The sequence below is a fragment of the Drosophila takahashii genome, chromosome 2L, assembly GCF_030179915.1.
Source record: "Drosophila takahashii strain IR98-3 E-12201 chromosome 2L, DtakHiC1v2, whole genome shotgun sequence".
Lineage (NCBI taxonomy): Eukaryota > Metazoa > Arthropoda > Insecta > Diptera > Drosophilidae > Drosophila > Drosophila takahashii.
In genome coordinates, this window is record NC_091678.1 from 10,323,381 (window position 1) to 10,338,518 (window position 15,138).

The window sequence follows — 15,138 nt, forward strand, 5'->3', positions numbered from 1 at the left end:
CTGTCCGTCTGTCCGTCCGTCTGTCCGTCTGTCCGTCTGTCCGTCTGTCTGTTTCTACGCAAACTAGTCTCTCAGTTTTTGAGCTATCAGGATGAAACTTTCCCAAAAGTCTTCTTTCTATTGCAGGTAGTATATATGTCGGAGCCGACCGGATCGGACAACTATATCTTATAGCTCCCATAGGAACAATCGGAAAAAAAAAACTTTAAAAAATTCTAGCTTCGGTGTTTTTTGAAATATTACCTTCTACTTTTGGGGATGTTATTTTTTAAATATATCTGAATTTCGAATTAATTATTTAAAAAATCGGACTACTATATCATATAGCTGCCATAGGAACGATCGGAAAATTAATGGAAAAGTAATAGGAAATAAATTCTAGCTTCTTTGGATTTTATTGTATTATCTTCTACTCTAGGATATGACACTTTTTAAATATTTCCGAATTTCAATTTTAATTTAATCAAAATCGGACGACTATATCATATAGCTGCCATAGGAACGATCGGAAAATTAATGGAAAAGTAATAGGAAATAAATTCTAGCTTCTTTGGTTTTTATTGTATTATCTTCTACTCTAGGATATGACTCTTTTTAAATATTTTCGAATTTCAATTTTAATTTGATCAAAATCGGACGACTATATCATATAGCTGCCATAGGAACGATCGGAAAATTAATGAGAAATATTAGAAAATTGAACATTTTTGCGATTTGTTAATTAATAGGAATGATCTGCAAGGGTATATAAGCTTCGGCTGGCCGAAGCTAGCTTCCTTTCTTGTTTTTAAATCATTTTTTTTTATAATTCTTTAAATTATTTTACAAATAACATCGGTATATTACAAATATTTCCCTTTCCTTTAAAAACAAGCCGTAGAAAAATGAGCAGCTTTTTTAAAAGTGACCGCCTGAAAGTATGCAACACAATTGGTAGAAAAAATTACGTATACGTATGGAGTGCCATGGTCCGCTTGGCTGGAAAATCAAAAATGTTAATTCATCAGGCAAAAACAGTGCGAAATGCGCTGCTGCTGCTTGATGCAGGATCCTCCTGCTCAGTTTTTGGGTGCGGCAGGGGGTGGAAGGGGGGCTTGTAGAGCGGATGCGCATCCTGCGGCCACAGCCCATCTGCACCAAGCTGCGTTCCCGGCGCAAATACTGGCATTATCAGCAGCCTTCATTCATGGATACCAACCGATGGCAGAGGAGCGAGAAAATGCGAGCTGGGGAAGCCGAGCAGGTCCTGTGTGCCGCCTCCTGTGCCCTTCGTTCACTTTGTTGTCGGGTGCGCGACCCGAAAGGTTTGAGAGCCACTGGAAGGACAAACAGGGATAACTGCAATGGAAGGATTCGAAGAGCTTAAAGCTTGGAGAGATCAAGGTCCTTAAGAGAGAGCTGCCCACAAGTGTCTTGGCCCGAAGAGAGAGAGCACAAACATCGCTTTGCAGCATCCTTCTCTCACGCTTTCCCCATTTCTCTCTCATTTTCTCGCTCTGCGGCGCCCTGTAGTTTTGCGTTTGTAAAAGCCATTTTTCATTCATACGAACTTACTTTAAATTAATTTTTTTGTGGGGTCATAAATCATTTTTGGCTCTGGACCTACGCATGCTGCGTCTGTATGGGTGCACGTCAGCGTGTTCCCCTGTCCGTGTAATCTCGCATTTGTATAGGTGTAAGCTCTTGTATCATGTATTTGGCATTGCGTGTATGAATGAATGTGTATGAATGTTCCATGTATTCGCAAGACTTTCAAATTAGTTTCGATTGAATTGATGAAGGTGAGAATAGGCAGCAGTAGGTCAAGTTAGGCAGAGTGGTTGAAGGTTAAACTTTATTTTAACCTTTAATTGCAAATACTTCAGAAATTCAAAAAATACATAAATAAATTATTTGAATTTAATAAAAATAAAATTAAAAAAAAATTAAAATAGCATCTAAATAAAATTGTAAATTTTTTGAAATTATTCTATATTGATTTTGCATAATTATGCATAACTTTTCAAGTCTCGAAACTGTTTAATTAATTGTTACAAATTAAATAAATGTTTTGTAATTTTTGTAAGTTCCGAAACATCTTGAGTTGACCACGCACAACCACCAACGCAATGGGCATCGACAGGAGTGCCCCGCACCCTGTATACACATGCAGGGACATCCTGCCACAGGCTCAGAGAGTGCGCATCCTGGCGCTCTCTTACAGCCTCCGCCGAAAGCTCTCCAGGAAGAGCTTGAAAGCTGCCGTCAGAGCCACACTTTCCAGGCTCCGTGGAGTCACGAGTCCTGACGGCTGGCAAGGACTCGTCGCCTAGTTACACATGTATGGGTGTTCCAGCCTTCACATCGGCAGCGCATCCCCAAGGCAGCGCTCGGATTTCGAATTTCTGCACAAGGATGTGTCGTGGGATGCCGAAGCTCGGGCCCGTCGTGCTCGCATCGTTCTCCCATCGTCGTACTCGTCGGCTCCTCCAAAGGACTCTGCTGCTGCTGCTGCTTCTGCCTCTGCTTCTGCAGCCAGCCAAAGGACTTCCACCGCCGCCTGGCTGGCAATGCTGCACGGGCATCGGGCTCAGTTGGTGTTCCGGTTTCGGGTTGTGCTGTCAGTTGCCTTTTGCCTCCATGCACAGCGGCTGAGCGATTGAGCGATTGAACGATTGAACGGTTGGACGGTTGAGCGGTTGAGCGGTGGAGCGGTTGAGAGAGAGTCCTGTCGCGTTGCCCGTGGTCTGTGTCCGCATCCGTGTCCGTATCTCCGTGCGTCTCTCTCCGGGTGTGTGCGTGTCCCTGTGCGTGAGTGTGCGTGTGCCTATGTGTGTGTGCCTGGCCTGCCCAGCGGGAACATTCCTCTGGAAAATAACATATTTTCAAGAGGTTTCTCCATACAAGCGGAAGGGACAAAACCTCATTCACCCCTTACATTTCTTCCGTCTCTGGTTTCAAAATACACGGGGGTGACACAAAAAGTAAGGGGGAAATGAGGTTTCTATGTGGTTTTCCTAGGGAATTTACATTTTCCCTACACCGTCGCCTGCTGAAAGAAACAGGATTTCCAACACTTTCTGCTAAAAGGAACAGGATTTTCAGCACACAAAGAACCACCTTCTCACTTTCCCGGTGGGTGTTGTCTGTCGCTAACGGTGCGCGCGCGTCTGTCTGTGTGAGTGTGTGACTCTGTGCGTGCCCCTGTGTGCACAACAATACTATATATCTCTATATACTAATACAAGTGTGGCCCACACTCACACACGGCCTGCAAATAAAATATTAGAAAAATATATACACAACAATTCGAGCAGGTAAACCCAAACCCATTGAACTATTCAGGAATCTATAAAGTATGCAATTGATATAAAATAAAAAACTTAAAAAAAGCATAATCGTGTAAAGTATCCTTTTTGCTCTCTTTGTCCGTCTCTTTCTGGCCCAGAGCTCCCGTGTGCGTGTGAGTGTGTGTGTGCTGGTGTGTGCTTGTGAAAATTCCATCATCATCGGCATCGGTTTAACCATTATCATTCACTTTATGGCTGTACACATATTTTCGTACATCCTTCCTGCCTCTATTTGATTTTTATGCCACCGACTTTGTCGTTTCTATTACTTTCCAATTTAAAATTGTGCCAAGGAAGCCTGAATGCGAATCGCTAATTGACCATCAGGCCCATCAATATTCAAAATGGAAAGTATCTTTCAAATACATGTCAAGTGCAACTCTCTTGCTCTCTTTCGTTTATGCTCGCTCTCTGTCTCCATTTTGCATATGTGTGTGTGCGCCTGTATAACAGGTGCCAAAAAATAAATGGCAATGGTTACTTTTATGCTCACATTGTGTGGGCGGCTGGCTGAAAGGGAGGGAAAAGGATGTACGAATGAATAAAACCGAATGATATGATATTCTGGGCCATTATCAACAAGTGAGAAGCTCGTGATTATTGCTTATTGAATAATATATGGCCAATATCATTAACTAAATTAAATGTTACTCTTCTCCACTTTATAGCCGTCAACACGCATAACACATGCCATGGATGTCAGAACTAAAACCGGATATCTGAACAAACCAATATAGAACAACACACACATACATTAAACTAAGCAATATTTAATTTGGTTGAGTGAAATTCACACGAAAAACGCAAAAATTTAATTTTAAAGTTCAACGAGTTGCAAAAATAAAACTAAAACGCGAACTGCATAAATCACAATTACGAGCGAAACGCGTTAAACCATGACTAAAGCAATTTTGTAACTATAACCAAGGCGAAACGGAGGGAAAATAATAGTTATTAAATAATGATGGTGGAAAACACGAAAGTAATCCTCTTAAGAAAATTATAAATATTATTACTGTCATTAAGCATAATGAATACATACCCAAATTCAAAACAATTTTAATATCCATACAGACACAAAACCAGGACATCAATTCATTTGAATACAAAGTGTTCTATTATATAGAAAACTCATTTCGCAAATGATGTTTAGATTTTCGATAAGCAACTGAAACGCGCACAAGATTGATACAAATTTTTAATAATAATTCGTTAGACCATAAGGAAGGACAGCCCAAAAACAGCTGACGAATCTAAGCGGGATTAAATCGGGAATTCGTGGAAAAACCTCGATTAACTGAAATTGGATTATTCGATTTAACTCGATATAAACATACGCATATTTCAATAATCGCATCTAACCAAGTAATAATCATTATTGAACTAAAATTAATTGCATTAACTTCATTACTAATCAACCAAAAATTCTGGGAGACAAATTTTAAAAACCGAAGTTTTGAAGGAATAATAATAATAATACGCAATCTAAACGTAAATCAAGTGTAACACACAAATCAGTAAACGGAATAGTTATACAAACAATTGTTCAACACGATCAGCTCAAACCTTGAATGCCAATTGGAAAGTATTTTGATTGCATAACAGATGAAGAAGGAAAATAAAAGGTAAGTCATTTATAAAAAAAATTATTAATTAAAAAAAACTGTATAATTAGGTAATTTAAAATTGAGGAATTTATTTATTCCAATGAGGCATATTTTTCTTAGTGACTAAAGTTTAAGTTTTTCTTTTTCGTTTCGATGAACCATATTTTGAATCCACGCCCTTAAATTTCGCCATAATCACAGAGAGCCTTCGTATGCCCAACGCCATAACCGCGGGCATTATTTCTGTTTTCTCTGAACGCAGTTGGACTTGATTTGCTTTTTTGTTTCACTTCTCGGCCAGGCATTTTAAAATTGTTCCATTGACCTTTCGACGACCACACGGCCACATTCAAATACCCAGCTGGCAAGTAAGTGGGTGGCCGGATGACGGGCTGGTGGTCCTGGGGTGATGAGCGTGGGTGGGTGGTTGGTCCTGTTGGGTGGTCGGTTGGTTGGGTGTTCCGGAGCAATGCCCAAAAGCAAACAGAACAGCAGCCACTCGGAGGACAATAAAAAGCAGCGCACAATTGCCAAATAAATAACTTGACGCTCGCTCCGTCGTCGGTTTATTTGCCCTGGTGCCGTGGTTTTTGGGCTTTGGCTTTGGCTTGATTTTCATTTTCATTTCGGGAAAGCACACACACGCGCCCGCAAATACGCACACACACACACACTCACATTTACTACACTGTTGCATATTAAAAGTGCTCCGGCTTCCTGTTTTGTTTTCATCTCCTGCACTCGCTGCTCATTTTGGCCTGGCTCTTTTTCATTTTTCATTAATAATATGACACAATTCGCGCTGCATTGTCCCGGGCTGGCAGCGCCCATGAGCACTTTCGGCTCTGCCGCCTCCTTACGCTCATTATGCCCATTTGAGGTTTTGTCTTCGCCGCTACAGCGGAGACCCAGACCTACCAGACCCATTCCCAGAAGCAGAACCAGAATCAGAACCAGAACCAAGCTCAGGCAGCATCTTTAGCCATTTCTTTCATCATTCATTCATGCAGACTCCAGCACAGCCACACAACAAATCCGAATGCAAACAGCAGGGCAGTGAGATGAAAAACTGCAGCTGTGATGTGGCATCTACCCTGGAAATACCTATAAATGAGAACTTGCTTGCAGACAAAGGCAGAGATAATTTACAAGGAGCTAGAAAACACAAGGAGTTTCCATTTGTATTTGATTGTCTAAATTTATTTAATTATACTTTTTGCACTTTGAATTCTATGGAAGAATTTTCTCTGTGTAACAATATAATTTTATCCATAAGGGTATTATCACGTGAAAGCTGATATTTATTGTAAGAAAATTTAGAGAAAGTATAAATATATTTTTATTTTTCATTGGAAAAATATGTTTTTATATAAAAGTGTTTTTTTTTTATTTAATCACACAATAGAAAAGTAAAAAATATGCTACAAAAATTGTACTGAAGAAAATACTGAATTTGTCGCTGTTACCATATCGTTAACTTTTTTACTTATTGTACACCCTCTAATGTTTATTTCAACTCAAAAGCTCAAAGTCTTCAAATTGCGATATGGTGTTTCAAGTTATTATGTTTAAATTGAAATACATTTTTTATTTGGCTCTGTTCCCGTTTTTATTCCCCAATTGTTTGAGAGCGAAAGCCGCAAATCTATTGTCCTTGGACCAGTGCCATTCGGAAAGTGTATCCCCGAAAGTAATTCACTTCGCGCGGCCCCCCAACCCCCATCCCCTCCCCGCAGCCTCTTGCGTTTGCCGACGATGTCCTTAATTATGTGCCAGCAGCCCTGACTGACTGCCACAGTGCCACAGTGACTGCTCAAAGGACACCCGGACCAGCCTGCAGCCTCTTGCCGCCCACTCACCAACACACATACACACACAGCGGCATAGGACATAGGCGTTGTCAGGATCTCGGCGAGGCTGTGGAAGTCGCAGTCGCGACTGTTACGTGGCGCTCGTGTATGATGACGATGTGTCATGTTGGACTCCGGGTCTCGGGCTTCAGAGTCCTTGTTGCGCTTGTTTTTATCGCCCTTGTTTGGCCGTTGTTGATGAGTGTCGTTGTTGTTGCTGGCCGCTTTTGAAGAGCGCTCTTCTAGTGGGTGTCATGTCCGCTTAGTTGTTCTTGCTCCTGCTGTTTGCCGCCGTGCTTTGAGGCGACGCCGCTTTGCCTACTGCTTATTTATGTATGAAGGACCTTAAACTTTGCAGCGGATGAAAATGGCCGCAGCCGAGCGCGATGAGGAGCCCATGAACCAAATTATATACACACACACACACACACACACACACACATTTTATACCCACTATATATAAGTGAGTGTGTGCGGATACAACAAATGGCGTCGCTACTTTTTTAATCACAGCCGGCGACGCAGTTTTCAGTTTTCAGTTGCCAGCTTTCAGTTTCACTTTTCCATTTGCCAAGTTTCTCACGTGTGTCCTCCCCAGCCTTTTCCTCGGTGTCCTTTCATTTTGTTGCTTTTCTTTTTTTTGTTTTTTTGTCATCATAGTGGGGCCAACTGGCAGCTGGCAAGTCCAACGCACAAAAGCTGACAAACAATGCTCACTTTTTTGTTGGACTCCTCCCTCAGCTTTCTGCGCTTGTTCTATTAACCTTCGCTTCGCGAATGAAAAAGAGATTTAAGGTTAACAATTCCCTGCGCTTTTTTCTTAGGCCACTTAATATTAGCCGTATCTAGGCCAGTGCAGAGGTGGCTAAATATAGATATGGATAGTTGGCAGCACGATTCGTAAGATGTTAGGAATGTCTTCACCGAGAGCGAAAAGCATTTGACAGTCGGGCTTAAGTGGTCAGAACCATTTAACTCATGACCTGGATAAACATTTAAGAAATAAATAAAGAAAAGAAAGAAAGTATGAGTTTATTAGAACACTTTCTAAACAGAATTAAATGGATTTATTGTTTAGACATTTTTATTTCACTAGGTAAATGATAAGTCATTCAAAAATTAAAAAAAATCTTTAATTTTAACTATTTAAAATTGAAAAACACGACTCGTAATAACAGTTTTTTTTAAGAGATAAAATTGGGTTTAACTTAATATGCAGCTTAACGTCTACACAAAGAAATAAAAAACAATGCTTCTTTAACAACATTTAGTTATTGGCTCAAACCATACCAAAAAAAAGTTTGAAAATATGTTGATATATTAAATAATTTAAAAAATTGTTTTTTTGATATTTACTTATACCATTTGAAATGGTATAATTAAATCATAAATTGTTATTTTAAAAAGAAGTTCATAAATGTATAAATTAGAGATTTTTGTAAATTTACTTTACCTCACAAATATTTTAGTATTATTAAAAATCGCCAATAAAAACAAATTTATATAGTTAGGCCGAATATTTTTTTAATTATATGTAGATCCCATAGTCGACCGACACCTTTATAGGCCAACCTTCCTGGACTGTCATAACTTGTGAAATTTTAGTGCTCATTCGAGGATTTGTCTGCTAATCTATAATTAAAATTATTGTCGTATCATTCGGGAGCTGGAAACTTTCGTGCGACCGAAACTTTTGCCCGCAAAGTTCGGCGGGTCGGGGGATAGAGGGGTGCGGATAGAGACTTAGCCATGAAATGCCCTAACATGCTGCCAGTTAAACTGTCCATGGCAAACGTACCTCCAATCTTCAATCTCCCACCTCCAAGCACCCAGCTTAACCCAAACTCCAAACTGATTCGGAGGCAGCTACGTGCCTGTGCATTTGAGCAGCAGATGTCACACGGGCTGGGGCCAAAGTTTTTGGGGCTGCCAGCAACTTAGATAATTTAACAGTGCCACCGAAGGGAGCAGGCTTGGGTTTGGGTTCGGGATCGGATCGGACGGAACTTGGACTTCCTTGAACGCCATTCGGGGGTTTACCTCTACGTGAGATAATGCAAATTTATGGCTGGCAATTAGCGAGTCGCGAATCGCAGCCGAAGCTTGGCAATAATTCACGGGCACCCACAAACTTTGACTAGTCCCCGGGCCTAATTGCAGTTGCCGACGTGAGAAATCTGGGCCGGAAGTGGAAGAGTGACGAGGTGGATGGGTTTCGTTTCACTCTCTGTGCTATGAAGACAATGGAAAACCGAAATCCAGTTAGCGAAAGCCAGTAAACCATTAATTATCTTAGGCGGCGCCTCGCATATGTGATGTGGGCAACCGGCGGCTGCAAAAAAATACAAATATACGAGTGCGAGTGCGCCGCCAGAAGATACAGATACGGGCCGACTGTCAGCTATCTGTTATCCAGCAGTTACACTTTGCACACCCAGAATAACCAGGATAGCTCATACACTCACTGCCAAAAGAAGCCCGACGTGCTGTATCTGTATCTCTTTCTGGGCGATACACAGACACACACGCACACTGTGGCACTCGAACCAAGGCATCAGTTGCAATCTGACTTCAATTCAATTATTTTAGATTAGAATGTGACTGTGTCACACACACTTTTGTCTCTGTGTCAGCTGTCATTCATCCGTTCGTTCATATGTTCCATAAAGTCGGCCTGCGGGGCGGAGAACGGAGAAGTTGGGGCTTTTGCGGCACAGGATACGTGCCCTATACGCCATACGGCATACGCCGCCTGTTCCTGCATCGACACTCGCTTCCATATACCCACATCCATCTGTATATATGCTCGAATGTCTATGTGGGGTTTCGGGTTCACTGTGATTGTGCTCAACAAAACATTGTCCCAGAGATCCCGACTCGAAACGAGCGTGACAAAAGTAACAAATGTGCGAATCCTACCAGTCGAATGACGTCAGGCTTCCTGGGGGCTAGAACATACATACATATATTCGAGGCCCTCAAACATTTATGATTTTATCCTACCAAATTGATTTGCGTTTTGTAAAAGCGCACTAAGCCTGCCAATGAGTGACCTTTTAAACGCTTGGGGATCATATTTCAATTGAGATAATTGCTTGGCCCAGTTGGGTGAAAAGTGAATTTAAAAGCATGCATACTGACTGCGAAATTTAATGGGAAAACGAATACATTAATTGGGAAATACAACAAAATATATATTTCTTTAATGATTCTTACGAATTCCTTCCACACCTTTATTTTTCCCATAATTATAATCAGAGGATTTGGTTTCTAAATAAGACCCTAAAACTGTTTTCAAATGATCTTACTTAATATTAGCATAAAGAAACTATTTCTGTCAAATAAATTGTATACAAAAATCTTGCCTGCTGGGAAAATGTTTAGATTTTCTTTGCCTCAAAAGAAAATACAACTCACAGCAAGTTGGTCAGGTAAAATTCTGAAAGGGCAGGTACCAAAAAGGACCAGTTGATAAGAATAAAGTGAGAAAAAATGTTCGACGAAACGAAGAATATAAAGAAAATATCTTTAACCCATAGAAGGCAGACGATTTTACATCATAGGCACTGGTTTTTAGCGATAATAGTTTGCTAATAGTTATAGAGGAAGTCGTGAAGTAAAAATACATCAATGTAAACCATTTAGTTCCGCTCTTTGTGAGTCATATCGGTCGAACGATTCTCAATGGAAAACAATTGAATCTTTATAGTATGTTGTTTTCAGCCTTATCACTGTCTTTATGCGGGCAACTTATAAAGCGGGCATTATGATAATAACAGAAAAAAATAAGACAAGAGAGTGGTAAGGGGAGGGAGGTTCAAAGTCAGAAAGATCAGCAGCGATCCACCACGGTTTCATGAATCCGAGGGTGACCTTTGGCAGCGGCTCAGATATGCTGCAACCCTCGGGGATCAGAGCACTAAGAAAAATAAATTCAGGGTATTTGAAAATGTTAATTTAATATATTATTTTAAAATTTTTAAATACTTTTAAATGTAAAGGTTTGAAATTAAAAGTGTTGTCACTGAAGAGATTTTAGAACAAATTTAAAATATTTAAAAAATGAAATATAAAAATGTTTTAAAAACCTCAAGAGGTTAAGAGTAATATCAGCTGAATATTTTCAGAAAAAGTGGAGAAACATCGAAGTTTATCTCTTTCGATGATAGAATATTTTTCTCAGTGCAGAGAGCGATATTATCTAGCTGCGGATGTTATTGTGTCCTATCTGGTGGCCTGTCTGCTCTCTCTCCGCCGATCCTCCCCGCAGTCTGATGCCCGAGTGGCCAGCTTAGTTCTCGTCCGCACTTCTTTTTCTGGGAAATTTCAGTTGTCTACCGACTGCAGTGGCGAGCGGACAAGTAATCTGTGGAAAATGAAGTACAACTGGGCCCTGATTCTGGTGCTGGGTTCCGTGGCACTGACCACCGCCCAGAGGGATAATTTCTGCGAAAGGAACGAGACGATTCGCAGCGAAGTGCCGGTCACCAAGCAGCGGGTCATAGTGAAGCAGCCTTCGAAGTGGAAGTTCTGGAAGAAATCGGAGAGGAAGTCGGAGTCGTACGACTCGACGGAGGAGCAGGTCACCCACCGGCTGGTCAGGGAGTGCTGTCCGGGCTACTTGCAGGTGGAATCGGGATTGTGCGAGCCCGTCTGCACCCGCGGTTGTCCCGCCCACGCCAGCTGTGCCGCTCCCGATCGCTGCGAGTGCATCAATGGCTACGTCTCGGCCAGGAATCACCAGGATGGCAGCCACTACTGTGAGCCCATCTGCCACAACCAATGTCCTGCCGGAGCCCAGTGCGTAGCCCCGAATACCTGCGAATGTCGCGAAGGCTACACCCAACTGAAGCCAACTGGCGACGGTGTGAGTGGCGATTGTGCCCCAGTTTGCCAGGTAGGCAATGGCTGTGCCAATGGCAAGTGCATCGATGTGGAGCGGTGCTTCTGCAATTCGGGGTATCGATGGGACAAGATCGAGGAACGGTGTGTCGAGATGAGTGCGGAGTACAGCTCGGAGGAGGCCGAAACCACCGAGGAGAGCTCCGAGTCCTGGGGCACCAGCTCAACGGCTGCCTTCACGGCCACCGAGTGTCCCGAAGACTATGTTCTTTTCCGTGGCGAATGCCGCGAGAAGCAGTTCAACAGCAACGAGGAGGCGGGCTGCCTGAAGTCCGGCTGCGGTGCCTACCAAACATGCCAGGAGTCCGGCAAATGTCGCTGCTCCGAAGGATATGTGGCCGAGGAAAATAGCGAACCGCTCAGCTGCCGGCGCACTTTGATCGACCAAATACTTGGCCTAAACGAAGCCACCGACGACGAGGACGAGCTGAATCCCTGGACCATCCCCATAATTGGCGTGGCCAGCGGAGCCCTCTTCGTCCTGCTCATTGTGGGTCTGCTGGGCGGAAGGCGGTATCGCCAGGAGCGGACTGCGGCGGCCAACAAGGAGATGGAGTGCCAGTACTCGCAGAAGACCGTGGATGTGGACGAGTGGGTGCCGTGAAGGGGTGCAGTGATCACCCTCGGCGTTGGGCTGTGTTAGATCAACTTTGATTGTTAATTTTAAAATATTTTTCATTCGTAAATAAAGCTAATCAACTTAATAATATTTATGGGCGATTTTTCATCATGGGTAAAAAATGGAAAGTGTTTGGTCAAAGTTTCTCCAAAAAGACTCTTATCTTAGGGTTTACTACATTTTCCTAAATTTTTTTCCACTGTAAGAAAACTATTAAACGTCCCGGCAAAAATGCTTTGGTTCCATTAATCATTCATTATCTTTCTTAAACAAAACCAGCACCTTTTCCTTTTATGAACTCTGCTATCAGCTAAGGACTTTTCTTCACTCCCATGTAGATAAGAGTTTATAATTCGATGTAAATCTCTCATTTTCTAAACAAAGGACAGATAAGAAAGTATTTTCATTGGTGTTATCGTTCTGCCAAGAAAAAAAGATTAATAGCAACAACACTGCGGCTTTTATAGTTTAATACTTAGCCTCTCGCTGATAAATTTAAACCGTTTATTAAACATTTAAATCCATTATGTCTCGCTTACGGATTGTGAGTCCCTCAGCAGTAATATGGACTCATATGCTGATTACTGGCTGATGTAAATAAAATATTCATAAACATTTCAGGCAAGAGTGTTCATGCTCAGCACAACGGCAGTTGACTTGCAACTTGAAAAAGGCTGAAAATACGCAGACGAATTTCAGATATTATGGTTAGACCAACTTTGCATATTGAATACTTAATTAAACTAGCAAATGTGTACTTTCTATTTAGCATTTTGTTACCTGGCAAATTGTTTTTAGTTTTAATTTAGTAAGTTCTTAAATATAACTTAAGCAAGAAATCAGTATTTGAATTATGTATGCTTGCGAACACTTTTGGAAGTTTATTGCAATCACTTTATTACACACTTAAATTTGATGTAATAGCATTTCTAGTATTGCCGCCAATTTAAATTTTGTATGATTAATACCCATTTTTTCGTCCTCATCTTAAATTTAGCTAAGAATTTGTGGAAATTCAGTGCTTAAAGCCTACTTTAAATTTGACAGCGGGCGAGAAAACGGCGCTAACTATTCTTAAGGGGTACCTAAAGGCATTTTGGAAACCTATACATAAAGCGAAGCTTAAAAAGGAATTGCCATATTTTTAATTCTATCCTTTATTAATTATTTCTGCTGATATTTTAAAGTATTAGCTTAGCAGCCAAGGAACCTGCATCCAAAGTCGAACTCTTTTGTGTATCCGTATTTGTATCTTTGCCAGTGCTGAGCGAAGTATATCTGGTGGCGGGACAAGGATCTTTTTGGCCATAATCGCTGCACATTTATATGTGTTTCGCACAAAGGAGTGGGTGGAGGGGGCAGAGCTTTAAGGTAAACAGGGAGAGCAGAGCCGGGAAAGAGCCGAGAAAATCCGCCGCAGAGAAAGTGCGAGCGAAGAGAGTGCGGTGCGTGAGAGAGAGTAAACGTTGAAAGCGTGCAAATTCTAAGAAAAAGGACGAAGGACCTCAAACCAATAACTGCTCCCTCGGCAGCAAATACAACGGGAATACTTAAAGCTTCTTTAATTTTGATGTTGTTTTCTTCTCTCTTTGTCGGTGCGTTGAGTATCTGTATCTGTATTTGTGTTTGTATCTGTAGCTGTGGCTGTAAATGTATCTGTGTGTTTGTTTCAGCCATTCTCTTTGATTGCTTTCACTCGCATCTGAGTGTGTGTTTGGGTATGTGAGTTGGGGTAACCTTTGCTGGTGAATATTTTTGCGTGGGAAGTCGCCCAAGGACATGGCCTGGCTCAACTCAACTTGACTCGACTTGCCTTTGCCTTTGCCGTTCCCTTCCCTTCCTTTCCTTTCGCTGCTGCCCTATCTTCCGCCTGCTCTTCATTTTTTTACACATATTTTTTCCCCGTTTATTTTTCGCACAGTTTGCTCTTTCGCTGCTTAGTTATTTATTTATTATTTGTTGCTGGCAAAAATTGTTTTAGCTTTGCAAATAAAAAGCGCTTGGCAACCGTTGGGCTAAAACCTTGAGAAACTAGCAAACGGAAAGCAAACTTTTTAAATGCATAAACGAATTATATAAATAGTTGCCGCAAAGATTCCGCGCTGATGGCGGAAATTTTGTAGTTTTTAGTCGAGCATTTTCATGGTTCGTTTGTTGTGGAAATTGGGGAAGGGTTCAAAGGGCAAAAGTTGTGACAGCTAAAGTTTAGGTCCTATGAGAAAATTAAGTGCTTATTTTATACAACAGTTGGAAAAACAATTATTATTTTTCATTTAACATTCCATAATATAGAAGCTTTAAAGTATACACAGTTGAATTCCTGGATTAATTAACGAGATATATAATATTATATTAATGAATTTTTTATTTCCATTCGTGTTAGGGGAAAAAAAGATTAATGAAAATACACTCATATTCATATTTAACTATTAAATTATTATTTATTATTTTATTACACTTAATAAATTGCTTGTTGTAATGGAATATAAACTTATTTTCCAAGGCGAATGGAACTTGTCTTTCTGGGCTTTCAATCTAATATTCCTGGGATTGCATTTATTGTTGCAACTTTCTTTATGGGCAGCTTCACTCCACTTGGCTGAAGACATGAAGTAAAATCAACAACCAGAGCTCTTACTCATTTCCCCTTCTAAGCTCCCTAGCCTCCTAGCGGGAGCCCTGCAAATTATTCAGTGTGTACTTGTTGATGCAGCCCTCGAATAACACTTACCACCCCCTGGACCCATCACAACCCATCCCAACCCATTCCAATTCGCCCACAATCCCCTTTCGCTCTGCAGCCTCTGCAAAAATGCATTGTCGGAAAGTAG

General features: G+C 41.3%; 2 protein-coding genes across 3 annotated transcripts in view; both read left to right on the forward strand.

Annotated features, from left to right (window-relative positions):
- Window positions 1–3,125: 3,125 nt before the first annotated feature.
- Window positions 3,126–15,138, forward strand: part of nAChRalpha5 (nicotinic Acetylcholine Receptor alpha5) — a 56,844-nt gene continuing 44,831 nt past the window's right edge. The window contains exons 1-2 of one of the 2 annotated variants that reach the window (XM_017147307.3): window positions 3,126–3,335; window positions 3,998–4,954. The gene's annotated coding sequence lies outside the window, so the exon portion shown is untranslated. Of the gene's footprint in view, window positions 3,336–3,892; window positions 3,912–3,997; window positions 4,955–15,138 lie in introns of those variants that run through there. The other variant, XM_017147309.3, reaches the window with a different exon arrangement.
- On the forward strand, window positions 11,107–12,397 carry NimC4 (Nimrod C4). The gene has a single exon (XM_017147318.3). It carries the CDS (start codon window positions 11,162–11,164, stop codon window positions 12,290–12,292), a length of 1,131 nt encoding a protein of 376 aa, XP_017002807.2. The 5' UTR covers window positions 11,107–11,161; the 3' UTR covers window positions 12,293–12,397.